This window comes from Leucoraja erinacea, chromosome 4 (assembly GCF_028641065.1).
Source record: "Leucoraja erinacea ecotype New England chromosome 4, Leri_hhj_1, whole genome shotgun sequence".
Lineage (NCBI taxonomy): Eukaryota > Metazoa > Chordata > Chondrichthyes > Rajiformes > Rajidae > Leucoraja > Leucoraja erinaceus.
In genome coordinates this window covers 37,787,052-37,810,430 of record NC_073380.1, presented here as the reverse complement: position 1 = coordinate 37,810,430, position 23,379 = coordinate 37,787,052, and the positions used below count along the sequence as shown (strand labels likewise).

Genomic DNA, 23,379 nt, shown 5'->3' with positions numbered 1-23,379 from the left:
CACTTGAATATTCCCAAAATAAAGATAATTTAACTTTAGGAGATCTCAAGATAAAATGTAAATACTGTATATATCAAATCAATGAGAAATAATGCCCTTGCCACCTTCTACAAGCATACTATCAGGAGAAGTCCACTTATTTTACTGAGGCGCTACTATGTGTACAAGCTGTATCAATGGGTAATGTGCATATGAGCCGAATATCAAAATGCAAGGGAATATAATTTGCTTTAAAAAAAAGAGAAATAATGATGACAGTTAATATAAGTGTATGTTCTGATATCAGTCTGGAACTACTTAAAAACATATCCAATACTTCATCTGATGAGTGTGTATTTCGATATTTATAATACTAACCCCTGCCCACAACCCAACAGGTCCCAACAGGTCCTGTGGCACATTATCTCCATGACTTCACTATTGCTATTTGCACACTTCTAAAGACATTTGGCATCTCAACATTTATCAACCTACAGATTCAAACAGGTAGCATCTGGTCCTTGTTCATGGCATGTTCACAGCATCTCAGAGGTCAGGAATGTATTGGAGAGAGGCATTTGATACGGCATACTGTAAATACAACTTTTCATAACAAATCAGTTAGGAAATTGGGTTAAGAACATTGATACTGGTGCAAAACACATGTTCAACAGAGTAATTTTAATGCACAACAGGAGACATTATTCAGTATTTGTATAGATGTAGACTCTTGAAAATGAAAAGTTTTAAAAAGTGTTCACTAAATGAGTCCTCAAAAGCATAGTCATTCATTTTTCTCTCTCCAGTGAACACGCTCCAGAAGGGCTCGTAATATATTTCCAGGTATTATTTGGTGTTTTTCTATTAAGCTCTGCACAGCTTGCTTTGCCTAAAAAGATGAAATGGGAAAATGTAAAATAATATCTTGATCCTCACATTATACAAATAGCCTACTTCAATACATATGTGCAAGAATAAGCATATACTTAATCATAAGGTCATAAAGAATAGGAGTAGAATTAGGCCATTCAGCCCATCAAGTCTACTCCACCATTCAATCATGGTTGATCTATCTCTCCCTCCTCACCCCATTTTCTTGCCTTCTCCCAATAACTTCTGACACCTGTACTAATCAAGAGTCTATCTATCTCTGCCTTAAATATATCCACTCTTAGCAAAGAATTCCAGATTCACCACCCTCTGACTAAAGAAATGTCCCATCATCTCCTTCCTAAAAGAACGTCCTTTAATTGAGGCTTTGACCTCTATTCCTAGACTCTCCCATGAGTGGAAACATCCTCTCCACATCCACTCTATCCAAGGCTTTCACTATCCTGCACGTTTCAGTGAGGCCCCCCCTCATTCATCTAAACTCCAGCGAGTACATGCCAGTGCCGACAAACGCTCATCATAGCTTAACCTACTCATTCCTGGGATCATTCTTGTAAACCTCCTCTGGACCCTCTCCAGAACCAGCACATCCTTCATCAGATATAGTGCCCAAAATTGCTCACAATATTCTAAATGCAGCTTGACCAGCGCCTTAGAGCCTCAACATTATATATTTTTCAAATTCCTCACACCTTCACTAACTCCAAGTTTTACTACTCATAACAAACTAAACTACTACAAGCAGATTTCCAGAGTAATGTAGTAAGGACCACAGGCAGGCTACGTGCCACACTCAGTATTTTGCTTGGGCAGTTTACACCCCAGCGGTATGAATATTGACTTCTAGCTTCTCCTGGCTACCAATGATCTATTTTACATTTTTCTTGAGCTACATCCCCTTTAATGTCTCGCTCTCACATCTTACACTTCCTTATCCATCTCCCTCTACCGATTCTCAGTCTGAAGAAGGGTCTTGACGTGAAACATCACCCATTCCTTCCATCCAGAGATGCTGCCTATTCCGCTGAGATACTCCAGCATTTTGAGTGCATCTTCAGTATGATCAAGCCCAATAAGATAAATAAGTTACCTTATCAGCAAGCTCAGCAGCAGTAATATTGGGATCATACGGAATAGGATCACCCAAATAGGTGCAAAACTTGACAGGAAATCCCCCATAAATAGGAACAAATGGCCATTTAAATTTTTCATACAACCATTTACAAAAACCTGTTAAAAGATTAGAAATGTTAAAGTTAAGCTGCAGTCTACAAGTCTGTCCAATGCTTAGCATATTCATTTCAACGAAGAACAATAAAAAATATCATAACAATTTATCAACTGATGAATAAATCTTAGCTTTAAAAATGCTGCTTACAACTGGATTTAAAAAAAAAACACATAGAAACCAACTTTTCTTATATTAGTCATTGTTTAAAACGAAAATTGATGCAAAATCGTGTTTTATTTCCTTTATCAAAGCTCTTCTGTCTGAAAAAGAATTATTGAGCATAGGCAAAAATGATGTATTATAAAATGTTAACCATTCATTCAATTATGGACTGGATATACTTTTTATCCCAAATCAATGTCCAATTTCCAGAAAGTATTCATTCCTGGTCCAACAAAATTAGGGTTAGCTTGTTAGTTTCACCAGCAGTTGGATAATCTTCCCTCTTGTGCTCACTGCTGGAGGTTCATTCTCTTGCAACTATGATCTGTCCCACGATAACATTATTTTCATACAGATCCACTTGCCTTTATTAGTCTCCATATGTTCTCCATGACTTTGCTTTCATCCTAACTGGGATTAATTCTGGGTTTCACGCCATAGAGTTATGTTTTAGAGGGCTAGATTTAGGGTTAACCCTAACACTGAAATCAATTTTTGTTTATTTACCAGGCATGATTTATATAATCAGAATGCTTTAAATTCAAAGATCCAAGTAAAAATTAAAGTGTAAAGCAACGGTTTATGCATATTGATACTGATGTCAATTTCCACGATGTCTAAAGTCAATTGTTCACTTGTCCTTTTGCATATAGGGAACTCAAGATAACAGAACTGGAGTAAAATGTGAGAATGCAAAATGGTGTAATTAATTTAATTGTGATATCTAAACAGGAAGAACACTTCAGAATAAATTTTAGAAATTGTCCTTTAACTGTAAGCAGCATTGCTAACACTTCAATTGCACATTAAATACACCGCAACACAACTCAGTAGATGACATGGCTTACCAAAGCATCCAAATGTTCTAAATCCTTCCCGAATATTCCGTGTAAACATAGGTATAATGGGCTAAAAGGTGGAAATCATAGAACCAAAAGCTGTTTAAAACATTCCACAATAAAGAACAGCAGATACGCTGAATTATTATGTATCAAAATAAGTTATGAGAAATCAATTGAACAAAATCAATTGTAAACATTAACATTCTCTTGTACTGTTTCAAAGTGTATCAGTAATAACTTGATATTCAAGAGTGTCACTCACAACATGGAACACAAGATTAGAGCAAATGTTAAAAAGCACATTTTTTTTGATACAATGCAACTCGGTTGCAATCAAAGATAGTCCTCTAGAGCTCCTCTAGTATCTTTGGTTGTTATTCATATGGCATGCAGGACAAATGATTCATCTTCGTAGTTCCCAACCAGTGAATTTATATTTGAGACTGTTAAGCACAAGGTCACATAATAAAATAAATGCAGTATGATCAACCTGAAATATTAATTCTGCTTTTCTTTCCACAGATGCTACCAGGATTGAGTTTTTCTGGCAGATTTATTTTATCTCATATTTCTGGCATTTGCAGATTTTTTTGCTCTTGCTCGCTGACTCACAATAGCAATACCAATCAACCTCCAAACTGAATTGGATGCCAAAACCAGACCACATAGCAACAAGAGTATTTTTTGTTGAGCACAAATGTTTTCAATCATTAAGAATATGCTTGACCCGTAGGTTTGACTATCCACTTGCATTTCAAATGTTATGAAATTTAAATGATAATAAATGTGGGCAAATGGGAGTTACCCAGAATGCCAAATTGGTTGATGTGGACAAGGGGGATAAACGTCTTGTTTTCATGCTGGGTAGCTCTAAGGCACTAATATTCCTTACAGATGTTCTATCAAATAGCAGGTATACCACATAATTTCAAGATATTCTACGTATTGTAGTTCCACAAAATGCATGAAAAATACATTCACAACAAACAAACAGACTTCCTCAAGCTGTAACAAAGCCAAATTAATCTCAAGATCTGAGAATGTTGTAAATAATTCTAGGTAGATGTCCAACATGGGTATGCGCTTCTTATCCAGTTGGGGAAATATAAATGAAGACATTTGATTGCTTCACCAACAGTTGGTTTCCAATTAACAATGCAAAGGTATTAATTATATATAATTACATCCTGGTGGACCTTGATGCAGAAGGCACAAGATGCTAGGTTAACTAGTCTATGTAGTGTGTCTGGTTAGGAAGGTGGGATAACATAAAACTAGTATGATCGGGTGATTGATGGCCAGCATGGACTCGGTGAAGTCTGCAGAAGGCCTTGTTTCAATGCTATATCTCTAAACTAAACATAATCCCTCACTGTTTTCCAAAAGGAGCAGAAGGGATATTGTGTGCGAAAGTCAGTCAAGGTAGGTAGAAATATATGCCCCACTGACTAAATTACACCCAAGGGCTATGTTCACAATCTTTCATTTGCTTTGAACAATAATCAATAATCTCACAATATGAGTAAGCTAAAGAGAGTAAGTGTATCCTCTTGATACAAGGTACATCTTTTGCTGCAAAAACTGAGTAGACAACCTAATTTTGCCCTGTATGGAGAGCAATGGAATATCAACCCAGATTCTAGACTAGATCTCTGGAATGGAACTTGAATCTACAACTTTCTAATGTAAAGTTCAGAGACATTCCTGATGTGAAAATAATACAAGTTTACAGACACAGTTAGGTATAAATTTCTAGTTACAACTATTTTTAAACGTGCAATTTTAGCATGTCAGCTTCTCTCACAGTTAATGTGGTGTACCAGCAGAGGAATGGAGAGAAGAATGACTGTCAGCCAACCTGTCCAATGGCAACTGAAAATATGGAGAGACCCACAGCCAACATTTGGCTGGGAAAAATAGCAGCAAACATTAGCAGCTACAACAGATTTCTTTTGTGAAGAGTACATTGGAACAATTTGGACTGACGTAAGTCTGAATTAAACAATGTAACACATTCTCCAAACTATAGTTTAGTTTACTCACCACTTGAGCATCAATTGCCACCTGGGCAAATCCTTTCCGTCGTCTCCAAACGATTCTGTAAGTCTCATCACTAAACAGTGCTTCACGGACTCCGCCTGGTGAGATGGCCAACAAGTGTCCATTTTTTAATGCTCTGACACACTCCTCTTGGGGACCATGCATAACACTAAAAACTTCCAACAACAATTTAAAACCTAAGAAAGAAATTTTAAACTCCATTAATGTTTCTGTTAGAGATAGCAGAGCAACAATTAAGACAAGATTGAAGAAACAGAATAATATAACACTTGTCACAGAAGAGTTGATTACTTAATACAGTGGTCGGCAACCCCCTGGTCCTGATGCGGACCGTAACCCAAAATCATCCAGCCCGCAGGCGTATTTTTTTCCCGTATTTATCCGGCCCGCAGACTTCAGTCATCTCCGGTACCTCCCGGGCCCGCGGCACCCAGGCGGGGGGGGATGGGGGCGGGATCATGTGTACACGTGATAGATGTGGCCCGCCATCCGCTCACAACCCCTATGCAGAACAAGGTTGCCAACCCCCGACAATACCTAGCTTAATTTTCAAAACAACCTAATTTTCACATTGTATTTTATGTATTTCACATATTTTAATGCTGTTTTCCTGCTGCTTGCTTAATCACAAGCACACAAATCTTGATATCAATAAATTAGCTCAAGCAAAAACTAAACATCATATACACATCCAAAATCAACTGTTTGGAACATCATTAAGAAGACAAAGAGCACTGGTGAGCTTACTAATCGCAAAGGGACTGGCAGGCCAAGGAAGACCTCCACAGCAGATGACAGAAGAATTCTCTCTATAATTAAAAAAAATCCCCAAACACCTGATCGACAGATCAGAAACACTCTTCAGGAGTCAGGTGTGGATTTGTCAATGATCACTGTCTGCAGAAGACTTAATGAACAGAAATACAGAGGCTACACTGTGCATCGGCAGATTATTATATCGTTCAAGAGATCGATCCGTTATCTCTCCAGCCACTCTGGAGAGCACATGGCTTTAGGAGTATGTCGTTTCGATACGCATGCAAGCTTTTCCACGTCCTTAAGCTCAAAGCTTTTGAAAAGATAAATCTTCATGTCTTTTGATTAATAGTTTCTTTATTGTTGAAGAAAAACAGTAAGATATTCATTGGACCGGCTTCTTTGCTCGTATATTTTAAACTTCATCAAACTTCAGCTTATCGCTTAGAACCGTTAGAAAACTTTCCATGGTCAAAAAGTTATACCCTCCGCCACGGTCCTCCAAACTAAACTAATTGCCAACCGCTTCTGCGCATGAAGCCCCAGCAGTAAACACGCCCTCGACTACTTAATAAATCCCACCTACATAATTACTGACAGACTAAAATGTAAAGACAACACCCATAATTAATGACACACAAAAAAAAGCAAAATGGCCACTGCACACTACGAATGGCAAGATGCAAATCACTGGTAAGCCACAAAAATAGGATGGCCAGGTTACATTTTGATGAGATGTATTTAAAAGAGCAATCACAGTTCTGGAAAACGGTCTTGTGAACAAATTAGATGAAGATTAACTTATATCAGAGTGATGGCAAGAGCAAAGTATTGAGGAGAGAAGGAACTGCCCAAGATCCAAAGCATACCATCTCATCTGTGAAACAGTGGTGGTGGTGGTGTTGTATTTGCCTGGGCATGTATGGCTGCTGAAGGTATTAGGTCACTTATCTTCATTGATGATACAGCTGCTGATGGAAGTAGCATAATGAATTCTGAAATGAATTCTGAAGTCTTCTTCCTGAGAAGATTACGGAGATTCGGCATGTCGAAGAGGATTCTCCTAAACTTAGTGGCCTAGTTCGGCAACTTGAACGTCCAGGAGCAAAAATGATTACAAAAAGTTGTGTCCACTGCCCAGTCCATCACTGGCTTTGACCTCCCCACCGTCGAAGGGATCTATCATAGTCGCTGCCTCAAAAAGGCAGCCAAAATCATCAAGGACACACACCATCCTGGCCACACACTTTTCTCACCACTGCCATCAGGAAGAAGGTACAGGAGCCTGAAGACTGTAACGTCTAGGTTCAGGAACAGCTTCTTCATCACAGCCATCAGGCTATGAAACACAACGAATAAGCTATGAGCTCTGAACTGCAAAAGACTCCATTATTATTTGTCATTTGTTATTTATTGAACTTTTTCATTTTTTCCCCGTTGTATACAATGTTTACATATTCACATATTCTGTTGTGCTGCAGCAAGTAAGAATTTCATTGTCCCGTACGGGACATATGACAATAAAACATTCTTGACTTGACTCTTGACATCACATTGGCTCAAGTTCAAACAAATACCTCCAAACTCATTGGCCAGAGGTTCATTCTACAGCAAGACAATGATCCCAAACATACTGCTAAAGCAACAAAGGAGTTTTTCAAAGCTAAAAAATGGTCACTTCTTGAGTGGCCAAGTCAATCACCTGATCTGAACCCAATTGAGCATGCCTTTTATATGCAGAAGAGAAAACTGAAGGGGGCTATAGCCCCCAAAACAAGCATAAGCTAAAGATGGGTGCAATACAGGCCTGGCAGAGCATCACCAGAGAAGACACCCAGCAACTGATGATGTCCATGAATCGCAGACTTATAGCAGTCATTGCATGCAAAGGATATGCAACATAATACTAAACATGACTACTTTAATTTACATGACATTGAGCTGTTCCAAACATTATGGTGACCTGAAATGGGGAGATTATGTATAAACACTGCTGTAATTCCCACATGGTGAAACCAAAATACATCAGACAATGTGCATTTTAACCACATGTGATTTTTTTTTTCTATTACAAATCTCAAATTGTGGGATAGAGGCAAATAAATAAATGATGGATCTTTGTCCCAAACATTATGGAGAGCCCTGTAAAATCAAGGATTTCAATGACAGCAGCTGAAAATCTGATGTTACAACCAAGAGACACTGGGGACTTTGAATACATAGTTCGAACACAATATACTTCAAACTTTGCTATATAAATATTATCCATTCACACAGAATGCAAAACAATAAAGGTATGTTTTGAACAAAATTCATAAAGCTACAAAAGGAAATATCTCGTAACTCCAGTAAACTGCATTTACCACGTTGTTGTGCAAGAATGCATTATTCATAGTAATGGGTGTTTGCCGCAGCCCATCAAGGTAAAAATCCTTTGAGTAAAATATCGTTGTTCCTACAATTTATTTCTTACAACAAAATGGATCATAACATGATTCAGTTAATATAGGTACGTTTTTACAACTGTATGGCAATTGGTGTTTATGACTGGAATGACCTGCTAACATGTCATAATGTCATAACAGGCAGTGAAGAAAGCTAATGGAATGCTGGCCTTCATAACATGAGGGTTTCAGTATAGTAGTAGAGGTTCCTCTGCAGTTGTATAGGGCTCTGGTGAGACCACATCTGGAGTATTGTGTACAGTTTTGGTCTCCTAATTTGAGGAAGGACATCCTTGAGATTGAGGCAGTGCAGCGTAGGTTGATCCCTGGGATGGCAGGACTGTCATATGAGGAAAGATTGAAAAGACTAGGCTTGTATTCACTGGAGTTTAGAAGGATGAGGGGGTATCTTATAGAAACATATAAAATTATAAATGGACTGGACAAGCTAGATGCAGGAAAAATGTTCCCAATGTTGGGCGAGTCCAGAACCAGGGGCCAGTCTTAGAATAAAGGGGAGGTCATTTAAGACTGAGGTGAGAAAAAAAAATGTTCACCCAGAGAGTTGTGAATTTATGGAATTCCCTACAACAGAGGGCAGTGAAGGCCAAGTCACTGGATGGATTTAAGAGAGAGTTAGATAGAGCTCTAGGGGCTAGTGGAGTCAAGGGATATGGGGAGAAGGCAGGCACGGGTTATTGATAGGGGACGATCAGCCATGATCACAATGAATGGTGGTGCTGGCTCGAAGGGCCGAATGGCCTCCTCCTGCACCTATTTTCTATGTTTCTATAAGCAGTATTCACTATAGACATTTTCTGGGCACAATACTATGAGTTTTGTTCATAACATAACTTAAAGGGTAAACAATAATACCTGCATTGAAAGGTTAATGGAAAATATAGATATTACTCTGTCAACACATGATGCAACTATGATCATAGGCTGAAGACCCATTGTCATGGTTCTGCCAGCTTTTATCCATTTTCAATCTTAAATCACCAAGTGACGCTATGTCCCCCTTTACAGCTACTGTATGTTTTAATTCAGTTCAAGACTATGGGGCAGTTCATTGACCATAAAGAGTCAAGAGAGTCAAGAGTCAAGAGTCAATTTAATTGTCATTTGGACCCCTGGAGGTCCAAACGCATTTTTCCCTTTGATCGCGAAATGCTCGTTTTTCTTCCACATTCCAAAGGTACAGGACACACAAATAGACCCCAGACCCAAAAATAATTTTCTTTAACATCCAGAGATCCTGTCACATCGCTGTGATGGACTCCAAATTTTTGTGTCTATCTTCATTTTAAACCAGCATCTGCAGTTCCTTCCCCCCCATACTATCAGAGTCAAAGTCATAGCCCCGGAGGGAAATGGCGATGTGTGCCGTGTGTATTAAATATATCACGCCGGGTGGTGCGAGGTCGCACACTGTGTCTTGATATTCTGTTGGAGCCCCCGGTGTGCGCTCGCAAAGTCCGCGGCCATTCCAAAACACTCTTGACTTACGGTGTGGGAGTGGTGTAGTGTACGGCCCCGCTCCAGGAGTCTTCAACCCCGCAACTCGGGCGGGCCAAAGTCGCCGCCGCTGAATCCCCGAAAACTAAAACACTCCCTCCAGGGGAGCTAAAGAAGGGTCTCAACCCGAAACGTCGTCCACGGACCTTCTAGAGAGTTAAAGCTAGCTAAAAGATGTCAGAGACCGAAATTGATCCACAGAATATGGGAAACTGCTTCTGTATGAAGTTTGCAACGTTTCCCTTTGAAACGCATGGGTTTTCGTTCCAGGTGCGACAGAGGTTTGCTCTTGTTTCTCTTCCACATTCCAAAGGTGTGCAGTCCGCTATTTCTAGATGTCAACCAAAACGTAATATTTTCCTTTTGTCCAGAGATCGGTCCGTCTGACCTGTTGACCTCCCGGTGGCTCTCCAGCTTTTTGTGTCTATCTTCATTTTAAACCAGCATCTGCAGTTCCTTCCAACACACATACTATACGATAGAACATTATTAATCCCAGGAGGAACAATACCTGTGTGTGCGTGTGTATATATCTGCACACCGGGGCACACACAACTGTGTTTTCTCCCAATTCTGTTAGTGCTGGTGCAAGTGAGGATCCCCTTCCTCAGCTGGGACTGAGAGAATAAACCCATTCTTGACTTCCGTGTACTCCTAGTGTACCCTTGATAGGTGGTCGGCGTGGACCCCGGTGGGCCAAAGGGCCTGTTTATCACGCTGAAGATCTTTTCGGCCCGAAACTAAAAACACTAAAACCAGAAGGAGTCTAAAGAAGGGTCTCAACCCGAAACATCGCCCAATTTCTTCTATCCAGAGTTACTGGCTGCTCCATGGAGTTCCCCCGCACAATTAAAGCATGGGATAGTCTTCACCCTACCAGACGCAACCAAATTTAAGGTAGCTCTTTTTTCCCCAAGAACCGTTTTTTGCTTAAATCCAAGTCAAGAGTCAACAGAGTTTTATTGTCATGTGTCCTAGATAGGACAATGAAATTCTTGCTTGCTGCAGCACAACAGAATATGTAAACATAATACAGACAGGAGATAAAAGTTCAGTGTGTTTATATACCATAGACTATATATATACCATAGACAGATCAAATGCAATAGGCTGTTATTATTCAGCCCTCCACCACCTCCAGTTTAAATTCCATTTAGAATATTTTTGGAGGACCAGGAAACCAGAAGCAAGAATTACTCCAGGGAGTTACCAGGGTCAGGGAGTGATTCTGCGTTGGTTTTCAGCGGTTGCGGCGAGGCGGCAACCGAACAACAATGGCAGCCAGATCTCCCACAATTCAAAGCGAGGGAGAAAGTGCCCAGTGCCAACCAGTTGCTGTGGCAGTGCGCATGCGCAGGACGGCAGATGATGTGCTGGCCGTGGTTGAGCGCATGTGCAGGGGGAGGTTGGGCTGGCCGTAGCAATGCGCATGTGCAAGGCGGCCAACCGTGTCGGCGGATGAGGAGCGAGCGGAGAGCGGAGCCCGGTGGCCCGGACATGGATACGGATGGCGGGCAGAGACAAAGAGTGACAGAAAGCGAGAGATAGAGAGGGGGGCCCCGCCCAGAGTTGAACGGCAGGTGTTCTGCCTTGGCCGGAGGCGCTCTAGATTTCGAGGCCCTAGGCTTCAGCCTATGAAGCCTATACGTAAATCCGGCCCTGAATAAAGGGGTTATCAACTGAGATATAATACATCAGTGATGGGAAGAGATAGTCCAGAGTTTACTGCCGATGATGATCCACTTACAGTCTTGCCTAAACTGTGAATGATACATGTCTGCTTTATAGATCAGCTAATACCAACTTGCAACCAAAAGTAATACTGATCTAAACAACGAGTCCTTGCAACGCAGGAGGGTCTATCAAACATAGAAACATAGAAATTAGGCGCAGGAGTAGGCCATTCGGCCCTTCGAGCCTGCACCGCCATTCAATATGATCATGGCTGATCATCCAACTCATTATCCCGTAACTGCCTTCTCTCCATACCCCCTGATCCCCTTAGCCACAAGGGCCACATCTAACTCCCTCTTAAATATAGCCAATGAACTGGCCTCAACTACCCTCTGTGGCAGAGAGTTCCAGAGATTCACCACTCTCTGTGTGAAAAAAGTTCTTCTCATCTCGGTTTTAAAGGATTTCCCCCTTATCCTTAAACTGTGACCCCTTGTCCTGGACTTCCCCAACATCGGGAACAATCTTCCTGCATCTAGCCTGTCCAACCCCTTAAGAATTTTGTAAGTTTCTATAAGATCCCCTCTCAATCTCCTAAATTCTAGAGAGTATAAACCAAGTCTATCCAGTCTGGTGAACCTTCTCTGCACTCCCTCTATGGCAATAATGTCCTTCCTCAGATTTGGAGACCAAAACTGTACGCAATACTCCAGGTGTGGTCTCACCAAGACCCTGTACAACTGCAGTAGAACCTCCCTGCTCCTATACTCAAATCCTTTTGCTATGAAAGCTAACATACCATTCGCTTTCTTCACTGCCTGCTGCACCTGCATGCCTACTTTCAATGACTGGTGTACCATGACACCCTGGTCTCGCTGCATCTCCCCCTTTCCTAACGGCCACCATTTAGATAATAGTCTGCTTTCCCGTTTTTGCCACCAAAATGGATAACCTCACAATTATCCACATTATACCGCATCTGCCAAACATTTGCCCACTCACCCAGCCTATCCAAGTCACCTTGCAGTCTCCTAGCATCCTCCTCACAGCTAACACTGCCCCCCAGCTTAGTGTCATCCACAAACTTGGAGATATTGCCTTCAATTCCCTCATCCAGATCATTAATATATATTGTAAATAGCTGGGGTCCCAGCACTGAGCCTTGCGGTACCCCACTAGTCACTGCCTGCCATTGTGAAAAGGACTCGTTTACTCCTACTCTTTGCTTCCTGTTTGCCAGCCAGTTCTCTATCCACATCAATACTGAACCCCCAATGCCGTGTGCTTTAAGTTTGTATACTAATCTCTTATGTGGGACCTTGTCAAAAGCCTTCTGGAAGTCCAGATACACCACATCCACTGGTTCTCCCCTACCCACGCTACTAGTTACATCCTCGAAAAATTCTATAAGATTCGTCAGACATGATTTACCTTTCGTAAATCCATGCTGACTTTGTCCAATGATTTCACCACTTTCCAAATGTGCTGCTAGCCCATCTTTAATAACTGACTCTAGCAGTTTCGCCACTACCGATGTTAGACTAACTGGTCTGTAATTCCCCATTTTCTCTCTCCCTCCCTTCTTAAAAAGTGGGGTTACGTTTGCTACCCGTCAATCCTCAGGAACTACTCCAGGATCTAAAGAGTTTTGAAAGATTATTACTAATGCATCCACTATTTCTGGAGCTACTTCCTTAAGTACTCTGGGATGCAGCCTATCTGGCCCTGAGGATTTATCGGCCTTTAATCCATTCAATTTACCCAACACTACTTCCCGGCTAACCTGGATTTCACTCAATTCCTCCAACTCCTTTGACCCGCGGTCCCCTGCTATTTCCGGAAAATTATTTATGTCTTCCTTAGTAAAGACGGAACCAAAGTAGTTATTCAATTGGTCAGCCATGTCCTTGTTCCCCATGATCAACTCACCTGTTTCTGACTGCAAGGGACCTACATTTGTTTTAACTAATCTCTTTCTTTTCACATATCAAAAAATGGTCTGACCAGCACAGGAATGCAACGGATCCCGGGCCATGAAATAGCAGAAAAAAAGCTTGCAGCAATCTAAGCTTCATCTCCATGTATAACTGAATGACAAATCTATCAAAGTACTTGAATGTATTCTACAATCAGAAATATTTTAACCATAAAACTCAGTCGTAAATTAAAAATTACACCAAATCAAAAACACAGACAAACTTAGTTAAAATTTAAATTATCTGATGCTCGCCATTACATCTCAACAATTGCTCCTCTCCCATTGAAATACATTGATTTGTTGTGTCTGTCTAAACTACTGCAGTTTCAGTACGCATATTCCAAGTGATAAATGCTGTGCAAATGCAGCAAGTCTGCAACTTGATTCCTCGAGAGGTATACGAAACCGCAGGTCCTAAAGCCCTCCTCCAAAAACAACTAGCAACTTTGTGATTTTGGTGTTCACTTGAGAACGTCAAATTATGTCAGTTATGGAGAAATTATGGAAATTCAGACTAATAAAAGTGTAAATACTTACAATTACAAATAAGCTATTCATGTAAAACAACATCTACTAGCATATATTTAATAATGTGACAGAAATTCAAAATCTAATGGAAATTAAAAGCAAGCAAAACAACCCAACACCATGTAGGAATGCTGCATTTTCTATTAACAAAACACTGCAGTTTTCATGATTTGCATTTACCAGGATTAGCTGGCGCTCCAAAAAAGTTTTCCTTTGATTGGCATATTCCCCAGTCCTTGCATTTTCTTCCCAAATAATTTAGAATAGCTATTTTGCACAGTTTGAACTAATAAAAGCAATTTTTTAATTATCTTTGGATAAGAAGGACTATCACAACTCTCGTTTAGTGTATAATTCTTGTGTTCTTATGTTCAGACAACAGACTTATGTCCTCATTATGACAGATAATTGGTGCCGTTCAGTCCTGCTGGTTCAATATTAAAAACAATATGCATGTAGAGGCTGAAAGAATGTTGATCTAAAAAATAGTTCTAATATTATTAGGCTAGTTTTGCATAAGATATATAAGAATTTCTCCTAAATTGAAATGCAACCAATCAGAATTCCCTCATTTTTTCATCTGCTCTGGATATATTACAGGAAGTTGTTGTTAGCATTTGAAAGGGTAGAGATGAAGCAAGAAAAAAACCCCCACTATGATTTGAGAAATGTATGTGTTTCGAGAACTATTTAAGAACAGAAAATGGATGGAAGATTTGAATGTGCATGACATTCTGAGGTCCCAACTGGAATTGGAGGAAAGGCCAACAACAAATTGTATAGGTTTAAATGTGTTGGTACAGACAGGAGTTGGGGATTTTTTTTCCTCCCTTGTAGTTTGGGGGTTGGGGGGTAGGAAAGAGAAGGGTACAGGATTCTGGAACGCTGTGCAAGAAAATGGTGGAAGCTGTTTTTTTTAAAATCATATTTAACACATATTTGAACAAGCACCCAATGTCCCACAACTCTTTGGGCCAAGAGCTGGGAAGTGGAAGTGAATTATTTTTGGCAGGTGTGGATGCAATGGCTTTAATGGCCACATCTTGTGCTGCAAATTTCTATCAAGCTAAGGTTACATCTCTTAAACCATTTATTAATTATATTGCTTTCAAATTTGACGAGATGATGTATCCCGATGTTTAAAAATAATCACGGTATTTATGTATTCATTCAATTATTTTCTACATATTTAAAACAAAAATTAGAACAGGAAACAGTTAAAATATACACACTTCGAATGTTATCGACTTTTGCAAAACTGCACCATTAATAATATATGATTTCTGGAGCATAAAAATCCAGCAAGAATGCACAGAAATAAAGGAAATGTACCTGGCAACTTAAAAAGGAAATGATCAGCTACAGAATGGCAGGTTCTTCCTTTCTGGATAATTACTTTAGCTAAAAAATAGTAATAGTCCACAGGTATGGCCCCATGATAATAAACAATAAGGGCAGGCCCTACACGAGGAATCTTTTCCAATCCATGAACTTCGTAGCCTAAGGGAAAGAGGTAAAGAGTTAGTTATAATATGGAGGATAAAGTTTGACTAAGTATAATGTTGTTTTATGTTCATAGTTCAAAAAGGGAATTTAATTGCGAAAGTCAAAAAGTTTTAAAAATTCTGATCCAAATAATAAATACAGCAAAACATTTAGTTATATAAGATAGCAGTAGCAGAAAAACACTGAATTGTTATTTGAAACCTTCAATTAAGTCCATTACAGAGCATTGTGCATTGCTGGCTTAATGTATTTATGGCATTACTTTGAGAGATAGTCATAAAGTGATACAGTGCGGATCCAGGCCCTTTGGCCCAACTTGCCCACACCGGCCAACAATGTCCCAGCTACACTCGTCCCACTTGCCTACGCTTGGTCCATATCCCCCCAAACCTGTCTTAACCATGTACCTGTTTCTTAAACAATGGCATAGACCCAGCCTCAACTACCTCCTCTGGCAGCGTGTTCCATACACCCACCACCCCTAGCGTGAAAAGTCCCCCCTCGGATTCCTATTAAATTCCGTCAGGGACAGTATAAAAATAAAAGAGTACAATGTAGCAAAGATGAGCGGGAAGCAAGAGGGTTGGCTAATGTTTAAAGAGCAACAGAAGAAAACTAAAAAGGCAATACGGGGAGAAAAAATGAGGTACGAAGGTAAGCTAGCCAAGAATATAAAGGAGCATAGTAAAAGCTTCTTTAGGTATGTGAAGAGGAAAACATGAGTTACGACCAAAGTTGGACCCTTGAAGACCGAAAAAGGTGAATTTATTATGGGGAACAAGGAAATGGCAGATGAGTTGACCAGGTACTTTGGATCCGTCTTCACTAAGGAGGACACAAACAATCTTCCTGATATAGTAGTGACCAGAGGATCTGGCGTGACGGAGGAACTGAAGGAAATCCACATTAGGCAGGAAATGGTGTTGGGTAGACTGATGGGACTGAAGGCTGATAAATCCCCAGAGCCTGATGGTTTACAAGGTTAATTCCCGGGATGGCGGGACTGTCATGTGCTGAGAGAATGGAGCGGCTGGCTTTGTACACTCCGGAGTTTAGAAGGATGAGAGGAAGATCTTATTGAAACATATAACATCGTTAAGGGTTTGGACATGCTAGAGGCAGGAAACATGTTCCCGATGTTGGGGGAGTCCAGAACCAGGGGCCACAGTTTAAGAATAAGGGGTAAGCCATTCGGAACGGAGACGAGGAAGCACTTTTTCCTCACAGAGAGTTGTGAGTCTGTGGAATTCTCTGCCTCAGAGGGTGGTGGAGGCCGGTTCTCTGGAAACTTTCAAGAGAGAGCTAAATAGAGCTCTTAAAGATAGCGGTCAGGGGATATGGGGAGAAAGCAGGAACTGGGTACTGATTGGGGATGATCAGCCATGATCACATTGAATGGCGGTGCTGGCTGGGAGGGCTGAATGGCCTACTCCTGCACCTATTGTCTATAAATCTTTTCCCCTCAACCTTGAACCTATGTCCTCTGGTCCTCGATTTCCTTACTCTGAGCAAGAGACTGTGCATCTACCCAATCTATTCCTGTCATGATTTTGTACACCTCTATAAGATCACCCCTCATCCTCCTGCACTCTATGGAATAGAGACCCAGCCTACTCAACCTCTCCTATAGTTCACGCCCTCTAGTCTTGGCAACATCCTCGTAAATCTTTTCTGAACCCTTTCAAGTTTGACAATATCGTTCCTGTAGTATGGTGCCCAGAACTGAACACAATATTCTCAATGCGGTCTCACCAACGTCTTATACAATTGTAACAAGACCTCGTGCTGGCTAGAGCAGGAACAGGGAGATACGGGACCTGAATGTGTGGCTGAGGAACTGGTGCAGGGGGCAGTGATTTAGATTCTTAGATCACTGGGATCTGTTTTGGAGTAAGGGGGAACTGTACAAAAGGGACAGATTGCATCTTAACAAGTGGGGGACCAGCATTCTGGCAGGCAGGTTTGCCACTGCTACACGGGTGGTTTTAATCTGAATAAGGGGGGTGGGGTGTCAAATGGGATAGTCGAGGATGGAGTTACAAGGGAAAGAGAGTAAAGGGATGGTTAATGACCCCTGAATTAACGGGAAAGGAAGCTCAAAAAAGGATAGGAGAGTATGGCCAAGTGTAATAGGGATTGATGTGAAAGGTGAGATGCGTAAGGAATTAAAAGTATTGTATATGAATGCGCGAAGTATAAGAAGTAAAGTAGATGAACTTGAGGCTCAGTTACAGGTTGGTAGATATGACATTGTGAGGATTAATGAGACGTGGCTGCAGGAGGAACGGGCCTGGGAACTTAACATTCAGGGTTAAACATCCTATAGAAAGGACAGGCAGGTGGGCTGAGGAGGGGGGTAGCTCTGCTGGTGAGGGATGGAATTCAGTCCCTTGCGAGGGAAGACATAGGGACTGATGGGGTAGAGTCACTGTGGATTGAGTTGAGGAATTGTAAAGGCAAGAAGACACTAATTGGTGTTATTTACAGACCCCCAAATAGTAGCCCGGATGTAGGGTGTAAGTTGCAGCAGGAGTTAAAAATGGCATGTAACAAAGGTAATGCCACTGTGGTGATAGGGGATTTCAATATGCAGGTAGACTGGGAAAATCATGTTGGTTCAGGACCCCAAGAAAGAGAGATTGTAGAATGCCTCCGAGATGGATTCTTAGAGCAGCTTGTAATGGAGCCGACCAGAGAAAAGGCAATTCTGGATTTAGTGTTGTCCAATGAACCAGATATGATAAGAGAACTCGAGGTAAAGGAACCGCTTAGAGGTAGTGATCATAATATGATTAGTTTTAACTGCAATTTGAGAATGAGAACGTTAAATCGGAAGTGGCAGTGATGCAGTTGAACAAAGGGGACTATGAAGGCATGAGAGGGGAGTTGGCCAAGGTAGATTGGAAAGGAATCCTAGCAGGAATGATGGTGGAACAGCAATGGCAGCAATTTTGGCAGCAATTTCTGGGCATAATCCGGGAGACGCAGGATCATTTCATTCCAAAAAGGAAGAAAGATTCTAAGGGGAGTAGGAGGCAACCGTGGCTGACAAGAGAAGTTAGGGATAGAATAAAACTAAAAGAAAAGATGTATAACACAGCAAAAAGTAGCCGGAAGCCAGAGGATTGGGAAACTTTCATAGGACAACAGAAAGAAACAAAACGGGCAATACGGGCTGAAAAGATGAAGTACGAGGGGAAGCTGGCCAGGAATATAAAGAAGGACAGTAAAAACTTCTTTAGATATGTTAAGGGAAACAGAGTAGGAAAATCAAAAGTGGGTCCCTTGAAGGCAGACACGGGCGAAATTATTATGGACAACAAGGAAATGGCAGAAGAGTTGAATAGGTACTTCGGATCTGTCTTCACTAAGGAAGACACAAACAATCTCCCAGGTGTACTGGAGGACAGAGGATCTAAGGGGGGGAAGAGGAACTGAAAGAAATTTTCATTAGGCGAGAAATAGTATTGGGTAGGCTAATGGGACTGAAGGATGATAAATCCCCTGGGCCTGATGGTCTGCATCCCAGGGCCCTCAGGGACGTGGCTCTAGAAATAGTGGACACATTGGTGATCATTTTCCAATGTTCAATAGATTCAGGATCAGTTCCTGTGGATCGGAGGACAGCTAATGTTATCCCACTTTTCAAGAAAGGAGCGAGAGAGAAAACGGGGAATTACAGACCAGTTAACCTGACTTCGGTGGTGGGAAAGATGCTGGAGGTAATAATGGGACATTTGGATAGCAGTAAAATGTAAAATGGCGGCGGTGGCGGCAGATTCAAATTGACAATGGTCCTTACAGCGAGTCGGCTTCAATTGCTTCAATTGCCGACTGCGGTAAATTTCCATCCCGGACGAGGCCTGGACCTACCACCTGACGAGGGACCACTGGAGGGTCGCTCCGGTTGCGGTGGTCTGTGGCCTTTTTCGGCCGTGGAACGATTGTCGCCCTGCGGCCTATATTGCTAGCCGCTAGAACCGCTAGAACCCTGCACCCTTTCCCAATCCTCAGGCTTCCGGCTACTTTTTGCTGTGTTATACATCTTTTCTTTTAGTTTTATTCTATCCCTAACTTCTCTTGTCAGCCACAGTTGCCTCCTACTCCCCGGAGAGGACGCTGGCGTTGATTGTTCGCCGCTTCTCCGCCCGCTGTTCCCCTCCCCCCCCCCACTCTTTTGTTACCTGTCTGTTACCTGCCTGTGCACCATCGACGCTGGAGACCTCCCTGCACCAGTGACGCTGGATCTTCTCTGCACCCACACCGCTGGACAACCTCTCTGCACCCACACCGCTGGACAACCTCTCTACACCTGCACTGCTGGACAACCTCTCTACACCTGCACTGCTGGACAACCTCTCTGCACCTGCACTGCTGGATACTCTCTGCACCCTCGTCGCTGGACACCTCGCTGCACCCGCTCTGCTGGACAACCTCTCTGCTCCCTCACCGCTGGATACTCTCTCCGCCTGCACCGCTGGACACCTCTCTGCACCCTCACTGCTGGACACCCCTCTGCACCCTCACCCTCAGAGACAACCTCTCTGCTGCTTCCTGCAGCTGCTTGGGCTCCTCATCATGCTCAAATACTCAACTCTGCAACTGATTGGTCTCTTCAACAACTACATCCCATCCTGCATCCAAGTCATTAAACAGCTTAGACTTCTACGTCGACCCCGTTTCATCCACAGAGGTTCTCGGCGCAGACTTGTTTACTTCAACCACGGACATTCCATTCCATCCATCTGCTCACTACCACGCTCTGCCCCCCCTCACCCGCGTCACCCCCCATCCCAGCTGACCGCACCCACTGTCAACTGGGACAACTTCAGATCTCTCCAGCCTGCCCCCATCCCTCCACCCTCTCATAATGCCAACTTTGCCCTCCTCAACACCAGGTCGCAACAAAGCCCTTGCCCTCCATGAACTAATCCTTGACAACACTCTGGACTTCCTTCTGCTCACAGAAACCTGGCAACAACCCAATGTCTTCTTCTCCCTCAATCAAGCATCCCCACCTGGATTTAATTACATTTCCAAGCCCCACCCCTCCCGCCATGGAGGTGGCCTCGCTGTTATTTTCAACCAGAACTTTCAGGATCACTGAACTCACCCTCCCCCCTTTCCTCCATGACAGTCATCCTCATTTACCAGCCACCTAAACCAAACCCCTTCGTCCTATTTGACTTCACTGAACTCCTCACACTTGCCTCATCCCTCTCCCCACGTCTGCTGCTACTTGGTGACTTAAATATTCACATGGACTCCCCCACCTGCAAGCTCGCATCTGAATTCGCCTTTTTACTTGACAACTTCTCTCTCACTCAGCACGTCACCTTTTCCACCCATGACAAAGGTCACATCCTTGACCTGGTCTGCTCCACAAATCAACCGGTACTCGACCTCCATCCATGCCTCTTCCCCCTCTCTGATCATAAGCTTATACGGTTCACCATCCCTTCTCCGACACCTCGCCCCCACTTCCTCCGAGAAATCACCTTCCGTAATCTAAAATCCATCGACCCCACCATCTCTCTGACCTGCTCTCCACCACTCTCCCCCTGGACTCAACCATATCTCACCTGATGATCTCACAAACCATCTCAATTCCACCTTGTCTACCTCCCTTAACATTCTGGCCCCCCTCAAAACAAGAACCGTAACTTTTAACACATCTTCACCCTGGTACACACCTGCACTTCGGAAGCTGAAACAGACTGGTCACCGACTTGAACGACTCACAAAGAAATCATCTCTCACAGTCCACCTTGAAGCTTACAAACTCCACCTCACTGACTACAAAGATGCCCTCATTGCTGCAAAATCTGCCTACCTCTCCTCCATATTCACCGATTCCTGCCTAAATCACAGAACCCTCTTCTCCACAGTGGGCAACTCCTCAAGCCTCGAGCCAACACTCTCCCTACCTCTACTCCGGATCTCTGCAACTCATTCCTCCAATTTTTCGCTGATAAAACCAGCACCATCTATCAATCTTTATCCCCTGTACCCGACTCCCCAGCATCTACTCCACCACCTACCAAGGCCCCTCCTTTCAACATCTCCACTGACCTCCTTACGCCTCCTCCACACTGCTTCCACTCCCAGTTTGACCTGGTCACCCCTACTGAAATCTCCAAACTCATCAGCTCTTCCAAACCCACTACCTGCTCCCTCGACCCTCTCCTCACTACCCTGCTGAAGTCCTGCCTCCCCGTTCTCTGCCCCTACCTCACTAATCTCTTCAACTCCTCATTGTCGCAAGGAATTGTCCCCTCCGCTTTCAAAACTGCTGCTGTCACACCAATCTTAAAGAAACCTGGTCTTGATCCCTCCTCTCTCATTAACTACCGCCCAATCTCAAACCTCCCCTTTCTTTCAAAACCCCTGGAGCATATCGTTGCGTCACAATTTCATTCCCACCTACTTGTGTATAACCTATTCGAACCCCTCCAATCTGGCTTTCGCCCCCTCCATAGCACAGAAACTGCTCTCCTCAAAGTCCTCAACGACCTCCTCACCTCTGCTGACACTGGTTCCCTCAACATCCTCTTCCTCCTCGACCCGAGTGCAGCCTTCGATACAGTGAACCATAACATCCTGCTTACCAGACTTGGGGACCTTGGCATTGAAGGTTCTGCACTCAGCTGGCTCTGTTCCTACCTTTCCAACAGATCCCACTTCATCTCTCTCCACAACCACACCTCTGCTACAGCCACAGTCACTCAAGGCGTTCCCCAAGGCTCCGTACTCGGCCCCCTCCTCTTCATCATCTACATCCTCCCCCTTGGTCAGATACTCCGCCACTTCAACCTGGACTTCCACTGTTACGCCGATGACACCCAGATCTACCTCGGCACTAAATCCCCCCACAACCCGCCCCCCTCCCCCTCTCCCCCCTCCCCCCCCCCCCCCCCCCCATATCAACTCCTGTTTGTCAGTTATAAAAAACCTGGATGCAACATAACTTCCTCTAACTCAACAGCGATAAAACAGAATTTCTCCTCATAGGCTCCAAATCCACACTCAGCAAAATCAATAACCCCACTCTCACCATCGACGGCACCACTGTCTCCCCATCTCCCCAGGCCCGCAACCTTGGCGTGATCTTTGATTCCACCCTCTCCCTTGAGCCTCACATCCGCCATGTCATTAAAACCTCCTTCTTTCACCTCCGCAACATCGCCAAAATCAGACCCTCTCTCACACCTCCCGCTGCTGAAAGAATCATCCATGCCTTCATCTCCTCCCGACTGGACTACTGCAACTCACTTCTCCTTGGCATCAGCTCCACCTACATCAACCGACTCCAACTGGTCCAGAACGCAGCCGCCCGACTCATCACCCACACCAAATCCTGGCATCACATCACTCCAGTCCTCAAACAACTTCACTGGCTTCCCATCTCCCACCGGATCACCTACAAAATCCTGGTCCTCAACTACAAAGCCCTCCACCATCTGGCCCCCCCATATCTCACTGACCTCCTCTCCCCCTACCAACCCTCACGGTCCCTCAGATCCACATCAGCCGGTCTCCTCTCCATCCACAAATCCAACCTCCGCAGTTTTGGGGCCTTCTCCAGGGCAGCTCCCAGGCTCTGGAACTCCCTCCCCAAACTGATCCGCAATTCCGTGTCCCTTCACCATCTTCCAGTCCCGCCTCAAGACCCATCTCTTCACCTCTGCCTATCCTTAGCCCCATGTCCCCCTCCCATTTCATCTGTGCTTGAATTGCCTCATATTGTGTTTTGAATTGAATTCTGTCTTTAATTTGTGTACTAGTCATGTCTCTACTATTTATTTCATT

At 43.1% G+C, this 23,379-nt stretch overlaps 1 protein-coding gene across 2 annotated transcripts in view; it reads right to left on the bottom strand.

The window, feature by feature from the left end:
* Positions 1-641: 641 nt before the first annotated feature.
* The window catches only part of tmem68 (transmembrane protein 68), a 39,713-nt gene continuing 16,975 nt past the window's right edge, over positions 642-23,379 (bottom strand). The window contains exons 4-8 of one of the 2 annotated variants that reach the window (XM_055634059.1): positions 15,397-15,564; positions 5,149-5,342; positions 3,112-3,172; positions 1,961-2,100; positions 642-868 (exon numbers count right to left, since the gene is read on the bottom strand). In XM_055634059.1, the coding sequence (XP_055490034.1) occupies positions 764-868; positions 1,961-2,100; positions 3,112-3,172; positions 5,149-5,342; positions 15,397-15,564 (668 nt within the window). In that variant the 3' untranslated portion in view covers positions 642-763. The remainder of the gene's footprint in view (positions 869-1,960; positions 2,101-3,111; positions 3,173-5,148; positions 5,343-15,396; positions 15,565-23,379) is intronic. The other variant, XM_055634060.1, reaches the window with a different exon arrangement.